The sequence below is a fragment of the Sus scrofa genome, chromosome 7 (genome assembly GCF_000003025.6).
Source record: "Sus scrofa isolate TJ Tabasco breed Duroc chromosome 7, Sscrofa11.1, whole genome shotgun sequence".
Lineage (NCBI taxonomy): Eukaryota > Metazoa > Chordata > Mammalia > Artiodactyla > Suidae > Sus > Sus scrofa.
In genome coordinates, this window is record NC_010449.5 from 114,122,867 (window position 1) to 114,145,062 (window position 22,196).

At 56.7% G+C, this 22,196-nt stretch overlaps 1 protein-coding gene across 1 annotated transcript in view; it reads left to right on the forward strand.

The window, feature by feature from the left end:
• RIN3 (Ras and Rab interactor 3) overlaps positions 1-22,196 on the forward strand; it is a 131,412-nt gene that overhangs the window by 87,730 nt on the left and 21,486 nt on the right. Inside the window, exons 5-8 of the mRNA XM_021099628.1 lie at positions 7,366-7,457; positions 16,147-16,554; positions 16,587-17,741; positions 19,984-20,292. Coding sequence (XP_020955287.1) covers positions 7,366-7,457; positions 16,147-16,554; positions 16,587-17,741; positions 19,984-20,292 — 1,964 coding nt within the window. The remainder of the gene's footprint in view (positions 1-7,365; positions 7,458-16,146; positions 16,555-16,586; positions 17,742-19,983; positions 20,293-22,196) is intronic.

The window sequence follows — 22,196 nt, forward strand, 5'->3', positions numbered from 1 at the left end:
TATGCTGGGGTTCTAATTCCATGGGTTGGGCCACCTCTCAGGAGTGAGATGCTGCTGGAGGAAGAGCCCCCAGCTCAGAGTGACCTAGCTGCATGCCCTTGGGCAAGTCCCCTGACCTCTCCTGGCCCCTGTTGCCTCATCTCTCAAGGGGACGCGAGCCAAGGTGGAACCCCAAAGAGCTACAGCTGTGTGGCTCTTCAGTTCTCAGATCTAAATGAGCAGCCTCCTCTAGAACCAAACACCCAGAGGCCAGAACCAGAGATGCAGGGTTCAAGGGTCTTTGGGTGGCCTGCGGAGCCTTGCACAGAGGGGCACGTTGCTCAATGCTGAACACTCAGGTGATGGATGCCAGTCCTGGCTAAGGTAGAGCCTGCTCCCTGATGGCCACGCGGGGCCTCTGGGGCCGGGCATGGTACCTGTCCATCAAGCGCAGTCCCTGTGAGAGCTGGGATCAGCGGTGCCGAAGGGCAGAGGTTCTGCCTCAAGGGGGCCACCCAAACCTAACTCGAACACTGCTGCTTGGGCTGGAGGGTGGACTGGTGTGAGGGTTCTGGGGATGGTTCCCAGTCCTGGCTGGGTCCCACGGTCACTCAGGGAGCCGGTTAAAAATATAGACTCCTGGAGTTGCCGTCATGGCTCAGTGGTTAACGAATCTGACTAGGAACCATGAGGTTGCGGGTTCGATCCCTGGCCTTGCTCAGTGGATTAAGGATCCAGCGTTGCCGTGGCTGTGGTGTAGGTTGCAGATGTGGGCTGGCGGCTACAGCTCCGATTAGACCCCTAGCCTGGGAACCTCCATATGCTGCAGGAGCGGCCCAAGAAAATGGAAAAAAAAAAAAAAAAAAACCAGACTCCTGGGTCCCACCCCAGAGATTCTGATTCCATAGACCTGGAGCACAGGAATCTGCATGTATAAAACACACACACATTTTTTTTCATTTATATTAAGCAGCAACCACCCTTATTCTTTTTACCTCTGTGACCTGAGTTATCTTTTATTCTCAGTTACTTGTTAGATGCACTGCTTTCATAGAACTGAGACTTTCAGGGGAGTTGCCCTTGTGGCTCGGTGGTAACGAACCGGACTAGGATACATGAGGACGCAGGTTTGATCCCTGGCCCTGCTCCATGGGTTAAGGATCTGGCATTGCCGTGAGCTGTGGTGTAGGTCGCAGACACGGCTGGGATCTGGTGTTGCTGGTCAGCAGCTGTAGCTCGGATTCAACCCCCAGCCTGGGAACTTCCATATGCTACAGGTGCAGCCCTGGAAAATACAAAATAAAGAGAACTGAGACTTTCAGCAGGTATCCAATAGTGTATAATCTGCTTTTGTAACAAGCCAGTCCACAAACTGGGGCGTTGTGCCTAAGCTGCCCCCTTCCTCCTGGCAGGAGAAGGCAAACCAGGATTGGGGAAGTGCTTCTAAGAAAATGCAGTAAAGCTTAGCTGGGGATCTCCTAGGGGCAGACTTGGAGGCAGGATCCATATTTCAGGGGGCACTAAGGGACCTGCCCCCAAGGAGGAAGGGACAAGGGAGTGGGGAGCAGAACGGGGACAGGGGTGCCACTGCAGGGGCCTCACAGCCACAGCCAGATCTCCAGGGCAGCTGTGGCGCGGAAAGGAGACCTCGAGGCCACCACAAAGCCACGGGGATGGGCTTCCATACCCTCAAGCCAGCACACCCAGGCTTTGTGGCTCTCCATAGGGCCAGTGGGGTGGGCCGTGAGGCTCCAGAGTGCCAGGACAAGCCTCTGAGGATCACGGGCACCGGGTCGTCAGGAGCGAACCCCGAAGAGGCTGGGCGATGGGTGGGCCGAGCTGGGAAAAACCGCCTGAGGGGTCCGTGTGGGGCGGCAGCGTCTACGTGGCATCAGCCTTGCACAGAGCTGCCCGGAGCCTTTTCTGCCCCGCACCCCTGCTGCAGGGGAGGTCTTATCACTGCAGACCCACTTCAGGAGCCTCCGGACCCCCGCCCCAGCCTGTGCCCAGGAGGACTGGACTGGGAGAGCCTTGTAAGGAGCTTAGCAGAGCGCCTGGCACGGAGTGAGCGCTCCAGAAAGGCTCGAGCGTGTTCTTACTGCTGTTCGAGGTGAGGATGCTGTGGCTGGAGTGTGACCAGCCTCGGGTCACACAGCTAAATCCTAAGCTGGGTCTGAACCCAAGAATGTCCGATTCCTGAGTCTTGAGGCTGCCGCCCGGCACACAGTACCAAGCCCACAGCGAGAAGACGCAACTGCCGCTTCCCTCCAGCGGCAGCTCCTCCCCTTCACATCCGGGTGGGCGGGCCCAGGCCCTCTTCGAGGGAGGGTGACACTGAGGCCAGGCAAAGAAGGGCAGGAGGATAATTCAAGCAGAGGACACAGCGTGGGCAGAGGCCTGGCAGTGGGCAGGCTGCGGGCAGCTTGGGAATGGCTGCCCGGGGAGTCGGACAGTGGGTGGGCATCAGATGCACTGGGTGCTGGGAGCCCCCTGCTGCTCATGGTCAGGCTGCCCTCCCCCAGAGCCCAGGGGCTGCAGCGGGTGGTGGGTTGAAGCAAGCGGAGTGTGGACACCAGCTGGGGGCGCCACAGCCATCCAGGCCCTCGTGGAGCCATCTGCCCCAGGCACGGGGTGGGGAAAAGGAGAGGGTGGAGCTGTCACTGCAGGGAGGACTGGGCAGGGGGAGGGGAGCCTGGGTTCCTGTCCTGGGGGACAGGAGCTTGGACACACTTGATCGTTTCTGGAGCACTTCCTGTTGCAAGACACTCTGCTAAGCCCCTTACAGGGATGGTGAGGTCTGATCCTCAGCGCAACCTTTGGTCAGGAGTCAGCAGCCTCAGGAAGTGGATGCCAGTAACTAAAATGAGGAAAGAAGGGCGGACCCATCGGAAGTGGCCCAGCGCCCAGTTTGTGACTAAGCTGTCCCCTTCCTCCTGGCAGGAGAAGTGGGAGGCGGGCTGGGCCTCCCAGCTTTTGAAGGAGGCTGTTAGCACAGTGTCTGGAGCTGCACCCCCAGGCCCCTTGGCCAGGGGCTGTAGTGCCTTTGGACTGGTCTTGGTTACGGGGGCCCAGGGAAGGAGCCTGGCCACACCGCTCAGAGGCCCGGAGAAGCACCCTTGACCAGAGCTCCCAGCAGGAGAAGGAAACAAACAAGCCCCCCACTAGGTGCCCCCCTGCTGCGCTGCGTGGTTTCTATAGTAACCCCATGAGAGGGCATCATGTCCAAGGTCAGACCAGGAGATGAAAGTGACACCTGGCCAAGAACCACCCAGCTAGGGTTTTAGCCTGCCCGTCAATTCCAGAAGATGCTGCTGGTTTCCTGTCTTTCTCCCATTCTGACACTTAAGAACATTATTTTACCCAAAAGGAATTTGTGTTTTGCCTTCTTACAATGGTCGACTTTCAAAACCGCAGAAGTCACCCAGGATCTGTGGGGAAATGGAGCGGTGGGGCTTTGAGGGCCTTCCATCCTGGAGGTGCTCCCCTGGTCACCTCAAAACTTTGCAGGGACTGGGCAGGGTGGGGAGTGCCAGGTACCTCGGGGGAAGAGAAAGCCAGCCTGCACTGAAGAACTAAATAGATGACACACAGGGTCCAGGGGGTTTTAATCCATGGGTCACGACCCATTAGAAGGTAAGGGTATAATATAAAAATAGATTTGGGAGTTCCTGTCGTGGCTCAGTAACGAACCCGACTAGTATCCATGAGGATGCAGGTCTGATCCCTGGCCTCACTCCGTGGGTTAAGGATCCGGTGTTGCTGTGAGCTGTGGTGTAGGTCGCAGACGCGGCTCAGATCCCACATGGCTGTAGCTGTGGCGCAGGCCCGCAGCTCCAGCTCTGATTTGACCCCTGGCCTGGGAACCTCCATATGCCATGGGTGTGGCCCTAAAAACACAATAAATACATAACATAGATTTGGCTTTTCCCAGTTTCCAGACACAGAGCAACTAAAATCTTGGAACTTCCTGCATGATAGGGGTGTCTTTTGTTATTCATAGTGAGCCCCTCTCTGTCCCACCTGACTTTATGCTAACCCGTAAACAGGGGCGCCTAGACAGCTTCAGGATGGGGCTGGTCACCAGGAGGACAGGCACTCAGAGGGCTGGAACTTTCAGCCCCACCCACCGACCTCCCAGTTGATGGGCACCCCGAGGTGCCAGGAGGGGGCACGTCCAGAGCAGCAGTGAAGGGGCCCCTGGCCCTCAGGCTTGCCTGTGCCTCTTCCGTCAGGCTGTTTCTGACTTGGATCCTTTATAATTAACCAGGAAACGGACGTGGAGTGTTTCTCTGAGTACTGTGAGCCGATCCAGCAAACTATGGAAACCTGAGGAATCCCTGATTTGTAGCCAGTCGCTCAGATGTCCGGGTGGCCTGGGACTTGCAGGGGGCACCTGAAGTGGTGGGACTGAGCTCCAACCTGCGGGTCTGCACTGACTCCAGGCGCTTAGTGTCGGAATCAGCTTGTGGGTCACCCCACCCCGCTGGTGTCTGGAGAATTGGGGAGCTGGTTGTTGGTCTGAGAAAACACCTCACAGGGGGTGTGAAATCAGCTGAGCAGATCGCGTACGGCTCTTTGTAAAAAATTAGACTAGGCTGGGAGATATCAGAGCATGTCTCATGTAGTTGGAATAAGTCTTGTTTTGCAAAACTCTACGGGTCTGTGTGTGTGCGTGTGTGTGTGTGCGCGTGCTATACATGATGCCAACTGTGTCTCTTACTGGCAGTCATGATCGAAAATCACCAGCTATGTGTTCCTGCTGTTGTTCAGTGATAATGAACAACTAGTATCCCTGAGAACGAGGGTTCGATCCCTGGCCTTGCTCAGTGGGTTAAGGATCCAGTGTTGCCGTGAGCTGTGGTCTAAGTCACAGACGCAGCTTGGATCTGGCGATGCTATGGCTCTGGCATAGGCCCGCAGCTACAGCTCTGATTTGACTGCTAGCCTGGGAACCCCCATATGCAGCGGGTGTGGCCCCTAAAAAAGACAAAAACAAAAGCAAAAAATCACCAGCAAGAACAGAAGTCTCCAGAGAGGGGCGTTTGCACCCCGCAAGGTACACAAGCTGACCCACCAGAGCTCGGGGGCAAATGTTAAAACACTTATTCTCAAAATCTTGCTTTTCAGATTTCTACCGTTGTGAATGAATTTGAACAGACTTAATAGTTTAATAGTTTGTACTATGATGGTTGCATAGTTTGGTAGATTGAATATAAAAGAGGTAACGTGTCTGATGTACCTGGATTAGTCAAACTTTGGCTAATAGCCTAAAGTACCACTTCTAATCTAACTTTTCTATTTTTGTAGGCGCGAGGCAAGAATTAGCTGAAAGGTGAAGGGATGGACTTGAGTCTTTGACAAGCTTTTTTAGGGGGCACCTGGTATTATCTGTGGAGGGCTTGCTTGGGATGCAGATTTGGGGGAACTCTTGTATAAAGCTGTGAAGAGAGGGGTTGCCCACAAGGCATGGAAGATGCAGCGGTCAATGCCACTTTCCAAGTGACAGGTAGCTGGATGGATGCTTGTGGAATGGATAGAAGAAAAGTAAACAACTGTGTATTTTAGTAAATGTTTTTAACTTAAAAATAGTTTAATAGTTTATAAGGAATATATACATCCATACACGCATACAGATCTGGAGATTTAATTTTTCTAATTATTGAGAGCCCTTGCTTTGGCGTCCCTGATGCCCCACCCAGCACTCTGGCCCTCAGGATCCACTTGAGAGCTGTCTAAAAATGTGGATTCCTGGCCCACCCTCAGAGCCAACATTGGGAGCCCCTGGGCATGGATCTGGGAATCTGCATTTTGAGCAGCTCCCCCAGGGGATTCTGATCCAGAATTAATTCATACGAAGACATTATTTTGCCTCTCCATAAGGTTGCTGTGTTGTAGTCGTAGTGGTGCGAATAATAATAATCAAATAACAGAGGAGTTCCCATCGCGGCTCAGCCCCCTGCCGTCCCCACCCCCTCCCTCCACCCTCGTCTCCCCCGATCCACTTCTCCGAGTTCAGGTGGATCCATTCAGCAGATGCTCCTTGAGCCTCTGCGGTGTGTACTAAGCACTGCAGGGGCATCGGAGAGGTGAGAAGCTGCCTCCCCCCGTCCCCAGAAGCTCCCAGGTTGTAGTGCAGATAGTAAGGCCATGAAGACCCCTGGGGACCCCCGGGGACAGAAGGCCATCAGGGAAGGCTGTCAGGGGACAAGGAAGGGTGGGATTTCAGGGAATGGAATTGGGGTTTGGCGAGAGGGTGGACAGAGCTGGGGATACGGCTGGAAAAGCGGTCAGGGTCAGACGGCGACAGGCCTTGATGGTTGGCTGAGACGTAGAATCGGACCCAGCCAGCCTGGGGCCCCTGCAGGGTCACACGCCCCCTTCCTGGCCCCACAGAACAGCCCTGGGCTGGAAGTCAGGAGGCCCAGCTCAGCCCGTCTGCCCTCGACCCACCGTGCGTCCAGGCCTGGACGTCTTTCTTCCCTCTCTAGGCCTCAGTTTCCCCAGCTGTACAGTGAAGGGGGTGGGTCTCCAGGTCCCTTCTGGGAGGTCTCTGGAGAGATCCCTGAACGGGTCCCTGTTGAGACCAATGGCAACAGATAGAGCTGGCTGCTGTGCTGCAGGGGTGCTCACTGGGGGGTGTCTGTGTGCTCACTGGGGAATATCTGTGCTCACAGGGGAGGTCTGTGTGCGCACTGGGGGGGTGTCTCTGCACTCACGGGGGATATTTATGTGTTCACAGGGGAGGTCTGACTGTGCACTCACAGGGGAGGTCTGCGCTCACAGGGGCAGTCTGACTGTGTGCTCACAGTGGGTATATTTGACTGTGTACTCACAGAGGGTGACTGTTCACAGGGGGGCTATTTGTATGCTCACTGGGGGGATATTTGACTGTGTTCACAGGGGCAGTCTGACTCTGCTCATTGGGGAGTGTCTGACTGTGTGCTCATAGGGGTGGTCTGACTGTGTGCTCACAGGGGCGGTCTGACTGTGCGCCCAGTGCACAGCTCAGTCTGGAGCAGAGAGAGTCAGAGGCTGGAAGGGGTGGGTCACTCACTCTACCTGGAATAGCACCTCTAGAGGAAGCTGCCTGGCTTCCGGGGGCCAGGAAAACGGGACAAAGCCTCTCCCCCACCCCTACCCCCAAGGAGGGCCTCGCATCTCTGGGATGCTGGCGCAGGCACAGGACTTGGAGTGACCGGCTGCTCCCTCAGCCTCAGGACTCTGCCCCTCGGTCCCAGGGAAGTTTCCAGCCTGTTTGGAGAGCCCGGTAGCCAGCGGGGTTTCCAGGGTTCTTCCTCCATGAGCTGGGGGTCTGGGCGGTGGAGGCTGGGAACAGATACAGGGATCCCTCCCCAGGCATGACCTCAACCCCTTGTGTCTCCGCAGAGATTTACTGCCCTTCACGCTGAGGCTGCCGCAGGCCATCCTTGAAGCCAGCAGCTTCCCAGACCTGGACACCATCTCCAAGCTGGGCCTGGGTAAGTCCCCTCGGGGGTCAGGGGAGGTGGCGAGGCTTTATTGAGAGAACTGCCCCCATGACCGCCTGTGCAGCGGGGCAGCCCCTCAGGCTGAGCCCAAGTGGGATCCTGAGCCCCAGCTCCCACGGAACCGCCTGCGCCCTACCCCAGGCTGCCGAGGCCCTGTGGCAGGACACTCCCCCACTTTTCAAAGTGGCGCCTTTAACAGCAGCTGGGAGGTCTGCTGCACAGTCTCGCTGGGTCTGAGGGAGCTGTGGCTGGTCAGGGCCTGCCCAGGCTGACCCGGGGCAGGGTGTAGCTGGGAGAAGCTGAACCAAATGCCAGGGTCCTTCTCAGCGATGGCCAGAGACTTGGGTGACAGCGGCTGTCACAGAAGGAAAAGCAGTCTGAATGTGGTCGGGAACTGGAGTGTCCCCACCGCCCACCCCCGCCTCCCTGGCCTGCCCCCTACCCAGTGCTGGACTTAGCACCCCCCCCACCCCTCACCCCTCCGACCTTTTGAAGTACAAGGAGAGAAGAAGGCCAGAGAGTTTCCATCTCAGCCCTTCCACATAATTACAGGGAGAGCGCTCACTCGCTGGGCCCTTTCCATGTGATGGGCTTCGCTGAGCCAGCACCGACCCCGGACACGGCCTCACCATGCTGGCCTTCGGGGAGCCCAAGCTCACCAAGTCTGGAGCTGCCAGGGCCAAGCCAGCGCCTCTGGGGGCCCCCCAGTCCTGGCAGAGGCCAGGTCACCTTATGGTCAAAGCAGTTAATAAGTCTTTAATCAAGACTAAAACACACAGGGATTATAGCCAATATTTTATAATAACTTTAGATGGAGGATAATCTATAAAAATGTTGAATTATTATGTTGTAACCTGAAACTAATATAATAGGTGTAAATCAATCATACCTCAATTAAAAAAAAAAAAAAGCAGAACTCTAAACTGTGCCCAGGATGGAAGTTCCCATGTGGCACAGCAGGTTAAGGATCACGGCGGTGGTGCAGGTTGTAACTGTGGCACAGGTTCAATCCCTTGCCCGGGAAATTCCATATGCCTTGGGGGGCAGTGGGGAGAGGGGGACACAGCAAATAAATAAATAAACAAATATTTGCCATATTTTAAAAAATAAATAAATAGGACGTTCCTGCTGTGGCTTAACGATAATGAGCCCGACCAGTATCCATGAGGATGCAGGTTCGATCCCTGGCCTCACTCAGTGGGTTAAGGATCCAGCGTTGCCATGAACTGTGGTGTAGGTTGCAGACTCTGCTCAGATCCCGTGTTGCTGTGTGGGGCTGTGGTGTAGGCCAGCAACTATAGCTCCAGTTAGACTCCTAACCTGGGAACCTCCATATGCCATAGGTGCAGCCCTAGAAAGCAAAAATAAATAAATAAATATATGAATAAATAAATAAACCACAGTCAAGAACCTGCATTGCACCTGGCTGAGTACGGTGCCTGGAACACAGAGGTGCATTCTCACCAGTGCTGATTGAATGGAAGAAAGGTTGACCAAGACGGCAGGACCAGGCCATAGAAGACGTTAGGTGCGGATCTGGGATCAGAGAAGACACCCCTTGGCTCCCAGGCCAGCCGCTGTCCACCACCCAGGGGCAGCAATACATGAGGTGCCACCAGGCAGCTCGTGGTCCAAGGCCAGGGAGTTGGAGTCCTCTTTCAGTAGGAGTCAATATTTAATGATCACTGACCTTGCTCTAACCTCTTTACCTGCATTGACTCGTCAAATCTTCAAACAACCCTATCAAGTAGGTTCTGTCACTGGGATCCCTGCTGTTTGGCAGACACAGGCACGAGGGGTTGAGCAACATGTCCAGTGTCACATGGCCCGTGGAAGGCTGGGCAGTTGGGCCCCAGCACCCACTCACTAGCTCATGCTGCCCTTAAACTCTTTTTTTTTTTTTTTTTTTGGCTGCTCCTAAGGCATGTGGAAGTTCCCAGGCCAGGGATCAAACCCTTGCCACAGCAGTGACCCAAGTTGCTGCCACAACAATGCTGGACCCTTAATCTGCTGCACTACAGGAGACGTCCTGCCCCTAAACTTTTATCCAGGCTCTCCTCGGTCTGTTTTACCCTGTTTCTAAACTCCAGGGCCAGTTTTCAGTTGATATTGGGAATAAACCCTGTACTTGGGCCCAGATAGTATAGTTATTGGGCTGTTCGCCTCCCGGAAGCTTGGATGTGGGACAGGTGACCTTCTTGTAACTCTCACAGTGCCAATGACAAGCCCTCTTGAGGTCTCAAATGGCATGAGTGACACTCTCGTTGCCACGCCCTTGGCACTGCTTGTGTCATCCTCGTGTCCCCATTTGAAAGACAGAAAATCAAGTCTTTGCACAGCTGAGAAGCTTGTGCAATGCGGTCCAGGTGGAAGGAGCAAGCTGGGATGAGCGCCAGGGCTTCCTGGCTCCCTGCAGTCGCCCCACAGCCCCGGCACCTTCTCAGTTGCTTTTGCCGTGAGCAGTCAGGGGCCAGTTTTGAGGCCAAGCTGGTGGGGAGAGTGAGAAGCCAGAGCTCTGTCTGGGGAGGCTTATCTGTGGGGGGGGGGGGTTCATTCTGCTGCAGCCCATAGGCTCACTGGGGGTGGGTGGAGGCAGGAACCCCGGGGACCCACCGCCCCAGGGCCCCGCAGGTTCACCGCACATGGGGAGGGCCCTAGGCCGTAGCAACATCTGATTATAAAACAAGCTGCTCCTCTTGGGAGAACCACATTCCTTTCTGGAACAGACAGGCCCTTCTATCCTGGGCCAGCTTGACCTCAGGCACATCAAGGACGTGGAGAGGGGAGGTTGCCATCTAGGAAGCCAGCGGCAGTTCAGATGGTCTGCCATATGCCCTTCCTTGAGAAGGGGATTTAAATGAAACCTGAGTACATTGCAGCCTAAGAACCGGAGGATTCTGATCAGATCTGGCGTCCCGAAGGGCTGAAGGACATAAGCAAGGCTCGCCAGGATAGGCTTGCCCTAGAGCCGAGGAAGGGTTAAGTTTTCAGCCCATCCTGAGCATGCACAGAGACCGGAGTGAGGGGCACGTCCTGTCAGAAGCTGGAGACCTTGACTCTGAGATGTGCAGCCCCCCCCCCCTTCCCCTGCACTGGTGATGACAAGACGATAGACATGCAAAGAGCGGCACTTGCCAAGGGCCCAGATGTGCCAGGCATTGTGCCGTGTCAAAGCGGCCAAAAAGTGAAACCCACTCAAACTAGCTCAGATAAAAGTGGATTTGGTGAAAGGATGCTGGCGAATCTCCGTGACATGGAGCAAAAGTTCAGCCGGACTTTGCAGGCAGCAGAATGATCTCTGCACACAGCTCAGCCTCCTCCTTAACCCCAGGCTCCGGCTCTGATCCCTCCGTCAGCCAGGCTCCGCCTCCCACCCACATCCCACCTGAGGATCTCGCCGTTGCAATAAGTCTACGAGGCATATGTGTTTCCTATCACTGGGGTCAGCAGTTTTCTTTTTCTGGCACTGTACTCACTTATAACAGAATGAATAAATGTCATAAATATCCAGATCATTGCACAAGCCCGCTCTTCGGTCAGAAGCGATGTTGCTGAAACACGGCTATTGACCTGCAGGCTCAGCATCATGTGACAGCCCAGAACATTCTCTCATGAGCTGATGTAAGAAAGTCTGCGTTTGGCCTTGAAAAAGCCAACATGCGAAAGGGCAGGCTACGGAGGTATAATGTTGGGGCCAGAAAACTAACACAGGGAACAGTTCAGCGCTAAACTGCATGCAGTTAATTCTAAGTGCAAAAGGAACCTAGAGAAAGCAGTGGTACATAGGGGTTCAATTCACAGAGGTTCTCAGACAGGTTTGCTTTGCAGTGTACATATGTTTAATATTTTAAAACTATGTTTAGAAAAAGCATATGTGGAGTTCCCATCGTGGCACAGTGGTTAACAAATCTGACTAAGAACCATGAGGTTGTGGGTTCGATCCCTGGCCTCACTCAGTAGGTTAAGGATCCAGCGTTGCCGTGAGCTGTGGTGTAGGTCACAGATGCGGCTTGGATCTGGCTTTGCTGTGGCTGTGGTATAGGCCGATGGCTCCAGCTCTGAATAGACCTCTAGCCTGGGAACCTCCATATGCCATGGGTGCGGTCCTAGAAAAGACAAAAAAAAAAAAAAAGAGAAAAAGCATACGTCCCATAGCTCTTCCATGCTTTTTCCTTTATGTTATATAATGAGAATTTTCCTAGTTATTAAAAACTCATTGAGGGAATTCCCATTGTGGCTCAGTGGATTAAGGACCAGATATAGTCTGAGGATGAGGGTTTGATCCCTGGCCTTGCTTAGTGGGTTAAGGATTCGGCATTGCCATAAACTGTGGCATAGGTCACAGATCCGGCTCAGATCCGGGGTTGCCATGGCTGTGGTGTAGGCCGGCAGCTGCAGCTCTGATTCAACCCCTAGGTGCCGTAGGTGCCGCCCTAAAAAGCAAAAAAAAAAAAAACAAAATTCATTGAACAGTCCAGTTTGAATGGCTGTCCCATAACCTGTCTTTGGGATGCCACAAAGACATTCACTCACTGATCTTATTGGACTTTCTAGCAGTTTCCATGGCACCTGGAATACTTGGCTGCATTTACTCATCCCTCCTCTGTCCTGCCACGCGCCCAGGGCTCCTCAGGTGCAAAACGACTGTCGTCTTTGCCCTCAGGGTCAACAGCCCAGCACCTGGCCCTTCCCAGGCTCTCTAAGGTTTGGAGGGTTGGACCCAAGACACATCCCCAGCCAAGACACAGGAGGCCACAGGGCCAGCAAAGCATCTGCCTTGGTCAAAGAGCAGCCCAGAAGCCATGAAGGCCTGGGCCCTCAGGGGAACTCTGGCCACTGAGCTGAGGCCTGGCCCGGTGCCAATGGGCACAGAAGCTCCCAGTCTTGCCAACCACTGGGATTGCATGACAGCCTTCCGCTTCTCCCCTGGCCTTGACATCTGTAGGCTGCAGAGAAAGTTACCCACTTCCTTTTTTAAGCATAACGACCTGCACTGCCACTGAGTTCCCTTCAAAGGCCCCCAGACCCCAGGGTACAGCTCCTCAAGTCCCAGCTTCCCCGGAGGCTCTGTGCAGTGGGGCGCACCCACCAGGCCTGTGTGCAGCACAGGGGAGCAGTTCCTAGACACCCAGGCCCCGAGCCCGATTCCCTGAACCGCGCTGTCTCTTCCACTCATCTCAGAATCCAAGTCTGGGGCGGAAAATGTGTTCTTTTTTCTTTGTTTGATGAGCGCCCCACCCCCACCCCTCCACCCCCCTACCCCGACCCCCGACCCTGTTATCCCGGGGCGAGCTGTCTGGCTGGGGGTCCATCACTTAGGGAGCTTTTGGCCTCCCTCCTCTCGTTGTCTCACATTTTCACGTTTGGCCTTTAGACGTCTTCCCGTGGTTCAGGATGAAACCAGAGAATTACAGCCACCGGGTGGGTTTCTTCCGTCAGAGCATGTACCCAGGCCTGGGGAGGACGGGGGAGCGTGGATGAGGCCTGAATGTGTCAGGAAGCCTCCTCCGAACTGGTGATCTTTGACCTGAGTCTTGAAGGATGAGCAGGGATTTATCAGGTGGCGGGGCTGGGAAAAGCATTCCAAGCGGAGGGAACAACATCGACCAAGACCTCAAGCTTGGGGGTGAGGCGGGAGGGCCAGCCCACGGCCCGTCCAGGAAAAAAACGACAGCAGAGTCAGGTGGAGATCCAGCAGGTGGCAGCAGAAAGGATGTACAGAGCCAGAGCCCCCAGCCCCTGCATGCCAGGCCAAAGCAATTCTGGAACAAATAGCAGTCCAGGGCCTACCATATGCCTGGCATGGCACCCCGAAGAGTAGAACAGACTGGGGGCACAGTGGGGGCGGGGAGGCAGGCTGTGACCTTGATCTAGGGGAGCAAAGGTGGGAGGGTCTGGCCGTAGGTGGGAAGTTCCGTGGATCATCTACCCTGTGACTGCACCTTCACCCAAAGGAAGGGCCTTATGGGAACTTGGAGGTGAGCCGTGGGGACCTCAGCTCACCTATGGGGCTGCTGCCCCGTCACTTCGGAGTCAAACTGGCTGCTTGTCGCTCCTTGCTACGAAGACTTTCAAGGAGAATGGACCGGTCCTGGAGGGGTCCATAGCTGCCCAAGAAAGCAGAGCACCCAGGCAGCCATGAAGCACAGCCCGCCAGGATGGTGTGGGAGCCCAGAGACAGGTGGTGCCCTCGGGCGAGGCTGGCAGGTGCGCAGAGGCTTGCACATTGGCAAGGGTCCTGTGAAAGCTTGTCATCCTTTTGACCGTGGATGACAAGGTAAAACTTATCATCCCAGTTGGCCACGACAGTCGGACTTCCAGACATGGGGGTCTCTGCCCAGGTCCCAGCTAAACCAGGAGCCCCGCTCCCCTCCTCTGCAACCGCCCAGCTCAGAGAGGACTCACACACCACTCTGTCAGTTTCTCAGCAGCCCCCCTGCCCTGGGATCCCATCCTGCTCACCCTGATTGGGTTTATGATACCCTGGCCAGCAAGGTACTAAGCCCCCCATCCCTGGGGGTGCCCGTTGCTTAGGGCACCCCCCCAACACACACACACACATGCAGCTCCCCTCGGCCATCTTGCCACGCCTCCCTTCTTTCCATGTCAAGAGCCTGCTGTGTTCTTACCACATCCCAGTCCCGGGGCGCACACCGCCCTGCCGCTCACTTACGCCAGGAGAGCAACCGAGATGGGAAGTGTTGCAAGTTCCTATGAAGGGGGACCGAGCAACACAGCGGCTGAGCACACGGCCTTTAGAACTTGTGTGACCTCGTTCAAACTCTATCTCCTTCATGTGTGACCTGGTGACCTTGGGAAAATTCTTTCATCTCTCTGGGTCTCTTATCTTCATCTGTAAGATAAGGACATGACGGCTTACACCAAAGGCCAGTGGTCAGGGATCGGTGACATTGTTCCTTTGAGGCAGGGCACCCACACAGCCAGAACTCAATGTATGTGCGTTCCTGGTATTGCCTTTTTTTTTTTTTTTTTCCCTTTGGTCTTTTTTTTAAGGCCACACCCTCGGCATATAGAGGTTCCCAGGTTAGGGGTTGAATCAGAGCTACAGCTGCCAGCCTACATACACCACAGCCACAGCCACATCCACGCGGGATCTGAGCTCTATCTGTGACCCACACCACAGCTCACGGCATCGCCAGATCCTTAACCCACTGAGCAAGACCAGGGATTGTACCTGTGTCTTCATGGATGCCAGATTCATTAACCCCTGAGCTACGACCGGAACTCCCCTGGTATTGCCTTTGATGTTATTTTTGGTAGTTTTCTTGCTGGTGACTCCAGTGTGGAGCCCTGGGTGGGAGGCTGGAGGCCTGACCCTGTCATCCACCAGGAATTGGCATTATCCATCTCTGAAATTAACAGACTGAACAAGGCCTGGCTTCCACACTCCTCTCCAGGAGGAGCTGCTTGACTGAGCTCACAGTGACCTGCCGGCCACCTGACACTGTTCTCAAACTGGGCCCCTGGGCCCTTTTTTGGAGCATCCTGGGCTTTTGTCAGATTCTTCGTAGAGCTTGGTACCAAGAGGTCAAGAACTCGCCTGAGCTAGTTGACCCCCAGCGCCCTTTCAGCTTGGTCATTCCATGCCCCTACCCTGAACGAGCCTGGCCTTGGCCAACAGTGTCTGAAGAGGGACAGGCCTGGAGTTCCCGTCGTGGCTCAGTGGTTAACAAATCCGACTAGGAACCATGGGGTTGCGGGTTTGATCCCTGGCCTTGCTCAGTGGGTTAGGGATCCGGCATTGCCGTGACCTGTGGTTTAGGTCGCAGACACAGCTCGGATCCCATGTTGCTGTGGCTCTGGCATAGGCCAGTAGCTACGGCTCTGAGTAGACCCCTAGCCCGGGAACCTCCATATGCCGTGGGAAGCGGTCCTAGAAAAGGCAGAAAGATTAAAAAAAAAGAGAGAGAGAGACAGGCCTGCTTTGGTGGCCATGGTCATGGGCTGAGTCAGAAGAAAGCCCTGGGCGGGAACTCCACGCAGCAGCGCAGCGACCCAGCTCTCTGGGCTGGGGGCGCAGGGCAGTTTCCTGTTTTAGCACCGAGACTGACCAGAATCAGCATCGTTTCAAAGCAGGCAGGTATTCCCCACACGGGTGTTCAGGTCTGAGCTCACTGGCCACAATCCACAGGTTCGTTCTTTCTGCTGTGACAACCATGGTGGCCGAAACAGGCCCAAAGCATCTTTCCTGTCAGGACCCCCCCCACCACCACCACCTTCTAAAGATGACAAGACTGAGGCCGAGAAAGTTCCGGTGACCTGCCCCAGAGCACCCACCGGCTCAGCTGCAGGGGACGCAGGCCTTCTGTCCCCTCCATCCCGCACCTGCCTCCACCTGGGTCATGAGCGCCCTCCATGGTGGGCTGTCACACGCCAGGGGACAGAACTGAAGCTGAGCCTGGTACCAGCCCCCTCCAGACCCCTCCCTGGCACTGCTGGGGAGGATGGCACAGGGCTTCCCCTCTCGAGGCAGGAAGTGGTGGGCGAGGCTTAAAACAGTCTGAGAAGGGAAAACAACCCTCTGAGCAGTGAAGCAAACACCGTGACGGCCCTCCCCCGGCCCTGCCCCCAGTCATCAGGGACCACAAACACCACCCCGGCCAGGCAGGCCCCGCCTCATCATCAGGACTGACCGCCTCTCCCTCTCTCATCTCCACAGGCTTCTGGGACTCCTCGCTGAACCCCCGGCGAGGAGGTGGGAGCCCAGCGGAGCCCCCAAGAGACCCAGCCCCCGGAGCACCCCCAGCCTCCAGCCTCAGGTCCCCCTCGCGTTGCGAAAACTGCGAAAACTGCTCGTGTGAAATCGAACTGTCCTTAGGAAACGGCCGCCTGTGGTTTGTGAACCCCATCTTCATCGAGGACTGCAGCAGCGCCCTGCCGGCCCCCCCGCCGCCCCCTGGAAGCGGCCCCTCGCGCCCGCCGCCTCCCACCTCCGACGCTACCTCACCCACCTGCAGGTGGGCCCCTCGCCGCCCGGCGCCCCCTCCCCCGGCGCTGCCCCTCCATCCCCCCAGCTCCAGCCGGCCTCCTGCACCCCCCGCTCCCGCTCCGGCCTGCCCTTCGCCTGGTTCTCCCCAGCGGCTGCTCCCCCACTTCCAGAGGCCCTTCCTCCCACACCCCCAGCGTCTGCCCCCCACCTCGCACCCCATGCTCCGGGCCCCCCTGACCCTCCGAGCCAGCCACCCATGACAGCCTGTGAGAGGCTCCCACGCCTCCTCGCAGGCCTGGCCCCCCTCAGGGAGGAAGAGATGAAGCCGGGGGCGGCCCCCAGCCCCTTGCAGACCCCCGCCCCTCCAGTGCCTGCCAAGAAGGCCCTCCCCCCTGCCCCTCCCAGACGACGCATCTCGGAGAAGGTCTCCCTGGAGGGCCAGGGTGCAGGGAAGGTGGACAGTGGGGCAGCGGCAGAGGGGGGCCCGCCGAGCCTCTCCAGGGCATCACCGCTCAGCCTGCCTCCCCAGGGGACCTCAGACAGCCCTGGGGACAGGCCTCAGAGGACCACAGAGCCAGGCCAGGAAGCAGCGGCCCAAGCCAGCGAGCCGGGCAGCATGCCAGAGCCTCCGAGGAAGATCCGGCAACCCCCGGTCCCGCCCCCCAGGAAGAAACGGATCTCCCGGCAGCTGGCCTCGGTCCTGCCAACCCCCTTGGAGAGCGCTGAACGTTCTGCGGAGGGGGCGGCCCCCAAGAATCCCACGCCTGGTCCACCCAGAGAAGGCCAGGGTCCTGCCTCCCCTACCAGGACTCAGAGCCCGCAGGCCCGGGCCAGGGCCCAGCCTCAGAGCGCGTCGGAGTTCAAGGGCTCCCTGGCCTCCCTCTCGGACAGCTTGGGAGTGCCTGCCACGGCCACAGACCAGGACTCCTACTCGACCAGCAGCACGGAGGAGGAGCTGGAGCATTTCAGCGGCCCCAGCGGGGGCGGCTGTGGCGGCATGAAGAAGAAGCCCTCCGTGATCCTGGGCAAAGCGCGGCACCGCCTGAGCTTCGCCAGCTTCTCCAGCGTCTTCAACGCCTTCCTCTCCAACAACCGCAAGCTGTACAAGAAGGTGGTGGAGCTGGCCCAGGACAAGGCCACGTACTTCGGCAACCTGGTGCAGGACTACAAAGTCTACAGCCTGGAGATGATGACGCACCAGGCCTCCAGCACCGAGATGCTGCAGGAGATCCGCACCATGATGACCCAGCTCAAGAGCTACCTGCTGCAGAGCACCGAGCTCAAGGCGCTGGTGGACCCTGCCCTGCACTCCGAGGAGGAGCTAGGTCGGTCCCCGGCCCCGGCCCCGGCCTGTCCAGGCCCCACAGCGCAGCGGCTGGGAGTGGGTGGGAGCCAGGGCTAATCCCGGGCAGTCCGCCCTTTCCAGGAACTAACCCCTCTTCCCTTCTGCCCCTTTGTTCCACGTTCGGCCCCTGTGCCCAGTTAGGTGGCAGAAGACCCTTAACCACCTAAGAGCTGGGCTGCGCCCCGCTCCTGGTGGTATGGGGGAGAGAAGTCACCAGGAGCAGTCAGAGGCCAAAGAAGTGCTGACACGCGTGGCTGCTGAGGGCCAGGGGCGGTCTCTGGAGACCTGGTGGCTTCAGAGATGAAGGGACCCCAGAGGGCCTGGGGTCTTATTTTGCAGATGAGGGAAAAGGTCCTGAAAAGGGAAAGGACTTGGCCAAGGTCGTGGGGGAGCGGGGCAGTGGGGAAGCTGACCGCAGGTCCCCACTTCCAGGTCGTCACCCCTCTAGCTGCAGAGGCTCTGAGGGCCTGGAAGGATGGACGGGAGAGGGGCCAGGAAGGCAAGGACGGCCACGTGTTCTCCTCTTGAAGAGGCTGGAGAAGCAAAGGGGAGGAGGGAGGTGGAAGATGAGGCCCCAGGGCAGCCAGGACCAGCCCCAAACCCAGTCCTGGGCCAGCCCCGCCCACACGGCCAGGGAGCTTATCTGGGCCTCCGCTGAACTCAGCCCTGGGAACCTGGGCCCCTCCCTCGCCTCCCAGGCCCTGGGACAGCTCAGGCGTCTCCCTACAGGGACCTTTCCCCACTGGACCAATAGCTGAGACCTTCCCTCTGGGACTGGGTAGAACCACAGAGACGTCCCAGGAATATTTCCTTACTGCCAACCAAAGCTGGTCATTGCCCTGATGTCAAGTCAGCCCAGGTTCAAATCCTTGTTCAACCCCCAACGCGCTGTGTGACCGCCCCCCCCCCCACCTGCAGAGCCTGAAGTTGGTCCATCTGTCCAGTGGGGTAATGGCGTGTATGTCGCAGAGTTGCTGTGAGATCACAGATGACTAATTCTCCTTCCACTAGCTGATCAGCCCGCCTCTTGGATAAGCTGACATTCTGAACAGAGAAGGAATAAGCCATGTGGATAGAACCCTGTGTGTTCCTGCAGGCACTGGAAGTAGCAGGTGCAAAGGCCCTGAGGCAGGAGCAAGCCTGGCAGACTGCCAGAGCAGCATGAGCACAGGGAGCAAGCAAGGTGATGAGTGAGAGAGGTCACAGAGAAAGGTCACAGAGAGGGCTTGCAGGCCACAGGAAGGACTTTGGCTTCCATCGGGCATGAGATGGGAGCCGTTACAGGGTTCTGAGCAGAGGAATGTCGTGATCAAACATGGCATAAAAGGCTTATGCTGGTTGCTGTGTTGAGAATGGACTAAAAGAAGCCAGGGCAAGAGGCTATGGACATAACTCAGGTAAGAGATGATGACAGCCAGGTCAAGGTGGTAGCTGTGGAAGTGGCTATACCATACTCTTGAGATCAGAGTCAAGAGGATTTGGGGATTGAGAGACATGAAGAATAACTGTAGGAGTTCCCACCCTGGCACAGTGGGTTAAGAATCCAACTGCAGCGGCTTAGGTCACTACGGAAGGTGCGGGCTCAATCCTCAGCCTGGCGCAGTGGGTTACAGGATCCATTGTTGCTGCAGCTGCAGCTCAGATTCAGATCCTGGCTTGGGAACTTCCATGTGCCTTGGGTGCAGCCATAAAAAGACAAAAGTAAGAATAACTCTGCCTTGGAATTCTCCCGTGGTGCAGCAGGTTCAGGATTTGGCATTGTCACTACAGTGGCTTTGGTCACTGCTGTGGTGAGGGTTCAGTCCCTGGCCCAGGAACTCACACAGGCTGTGGGCACGGCCAAACAAAAAAAAGGAATACCTCTACCAAACATTTACTGGGCACCCAGGCCCTCCAGGTACTGCTGCACAGGTTGTACACTGCACAACTTCCCGTGTGACTAGTGGCCTCTGAGGCTCTGTACTGGTAGGCAGCCCTGTGAGAGTTTAACCTGTGCTAGGCCCTGTAAAAAGCTTTAGGATACCATGCCTCCATCCTGGAGGGCTCCTGGGCCCTTGGCAGAGTGGCTTTCTGCTGAGTGTGCTACCGTGTGTCACATGTCGGGACTGTAGGGTGTGCTGGGACGATGCGTGTGACCGAGGACCAGGGATGGGATAGCCGCAGGCCTGGCGCAGGATCCCCGCAGCTGGTTTCCTCACCCTCCCGCTCTCGCCCGCCCGCAGAAGCGATCGTGGAGTCGGCCTTGTACAAGTGTGTCCTAAAGCCCCTGAAGGAAGCCATCAACACCTGCCTGTGGGAGATCCACAGCAAGGACGGCTCGCTGCAGCAGCTCAAGGAGAACCAGCTGGTGATCCTGGCCACCACCACCACCGACCTGGGCGTGACCACCAGCGTGCCCGAGGTGCCCATCATGGAGAAGATCCTGCAGAAGTTTGCCAGCATGCACAAGGCCTACTCGCCCGAGAAGAAGATCTCCATCCTGCTCAAGACCTGTAAGCTCATCTACGACTCCATGGCCCTCGGCAACCCAGGTAGGCAGGCAGCCGGGAGGGGCTGGGCTGGGGGCTCTCACTCCATCCCCGGAGCAGCCGTGTTGGAGGAGCCTGCAACCTCTGCACCTCAAGAACTCCAGAGCCAGGAGTTCCCTGGTGGCTTAGCGGGTTAAGGATCTGGCATTGTCACTGCTGTGGCTTGGGGTGTTGCTGTGGCGCTCGTTCCATCTCTGGCCTGGGAACTTCCTCATGCTGCAAGTGTAGCCAAAAAGCAGAACTCCCGAGCCCCTGGAAGGCACCAGAAAAGCCTCCCCGATTCAGCCTGTGGAGGCAGGAGTAGACGTGGTGCAGTGGAATTCCTGGGTACCTCGAGGGGTTACCTTGGGACAGGAGGAGGGCCGTGACTGGCTGGCTCACTGGAGGCAGGTGAGCAAGCCAGCCCATGCTGTGCCTTTGTAGGAATCAGGAATCGGCGTTCTGTGCACCTCCTAGGCCTCACAGTCTGGAGGCTGACAGTCTGAGACTGAGGTGTCAGCAGCGCCCTGTGCCCTGAAGGCCACAGGGAAGATGTGTCCCCATCCTTTCTGCCTGGGGCCTGGGGCAGCATCGCTGCAGCCTTGGCCTGGCTTGCTCTCTGTGTGCGTGCCTGTGTCCCAATTTCCCCTTTTTCTGAGGACGTCAGTCATGTTGGATTAGAGGCCCACCCTACACCAGGGTGATCTCATCCTAACTAATTATATCCACCATGACCTATGTCCAAATAAGGTCACCTCCCAAGCCACTGAGGGCTAGCACTTCAACATATGAATTTCGGAAGGACCCAGTTTCACCCATGGCAGTCATGTAAGTCAGTTTATAGTCCTGCTGATGTGGTCTGGGGTCCCTGAGCTTTGCTGCGCTAGCTCGAGGGTCCGTACCCAGAGAGGCTGCTAAGGAGGCCGGCTGGGTGAGGATGGCCTTGCCCATATGCTGGGTGGTTGATTGGCTGTTGACTGGTCTGGAAGGGAGGTGCCTGGGCCACGTGTTTCTGCTCCTCCAGCAAGTAAGCCCGAGTTTGTGCCCATGCGGGTAGATGGGGTCCAGGAGGATGAATGCAGCCTGCAAGACCTCTCGGCCTGGACTTGAACTGGCACCATGCCACCCTGACACATTTCTCTGACTTGTTTAGTCACAAGACTAGCCCGGATTTCAGGAATGAGAAACTAGACTTCCTTTCTTCATGAGAAGAGCCGCAGAAGCACGTAGCGAGGGGTGCGGATGGAGGGAGGGAATCAGAGGGACCACATACAATCTGCCACGGCGCTCCTCCAGGCAGACGAGAGCCAGCGTCACAGCACGTGTGCGCACCTGGTGAACAGAACGCTAGCTGGATTTCATCTCCTAATGACCACTTGCGCTAGAGGTCCTTGTGCAGTAAGCAACCTGTGTAACTGTACATGGCAGCTGTGGTGACAGAGAGCGGAAGGATTGTTACCTCTGTTGCCATACAGACCTGGGTTCAAATTCCTGATCTGTCCCTTATTACCTGTGTGACCTTGAATGCTCTCCTTAACCCCTGAAGACTCCGTGTCCTCCTCTGGGGAAGCTGCTTTTCAAAGAGGCGAACCTAAGACCCCCTCACGGTAGAAGCCCTGCTTGGTCCCTTGCGACTATTAGAAACAGCATATGTAAAATGTCACCCTCGGTGCACAGTGCCTAGTGGGCTTACCCGCGGGTGGCTGTTTGAGGGAAGGGGTTCTCCGCCTGCCTTGAGGCCAGGCCCGTTTGGCCACAGGCCAACAGGAAGCATTGGTTAGTGTGTGATGGGGCATGGTGCATGGTCCTCTTACCGTGGAGAGGCTCCCTCGCAGGCAGGGTACGAGCTGTGGTTCCAGGTTGGAGTCACTCTGGTGGATTACACTGCTTTGTGTCCAGCTGTCAATTGTGAGAACAAATATCATTCC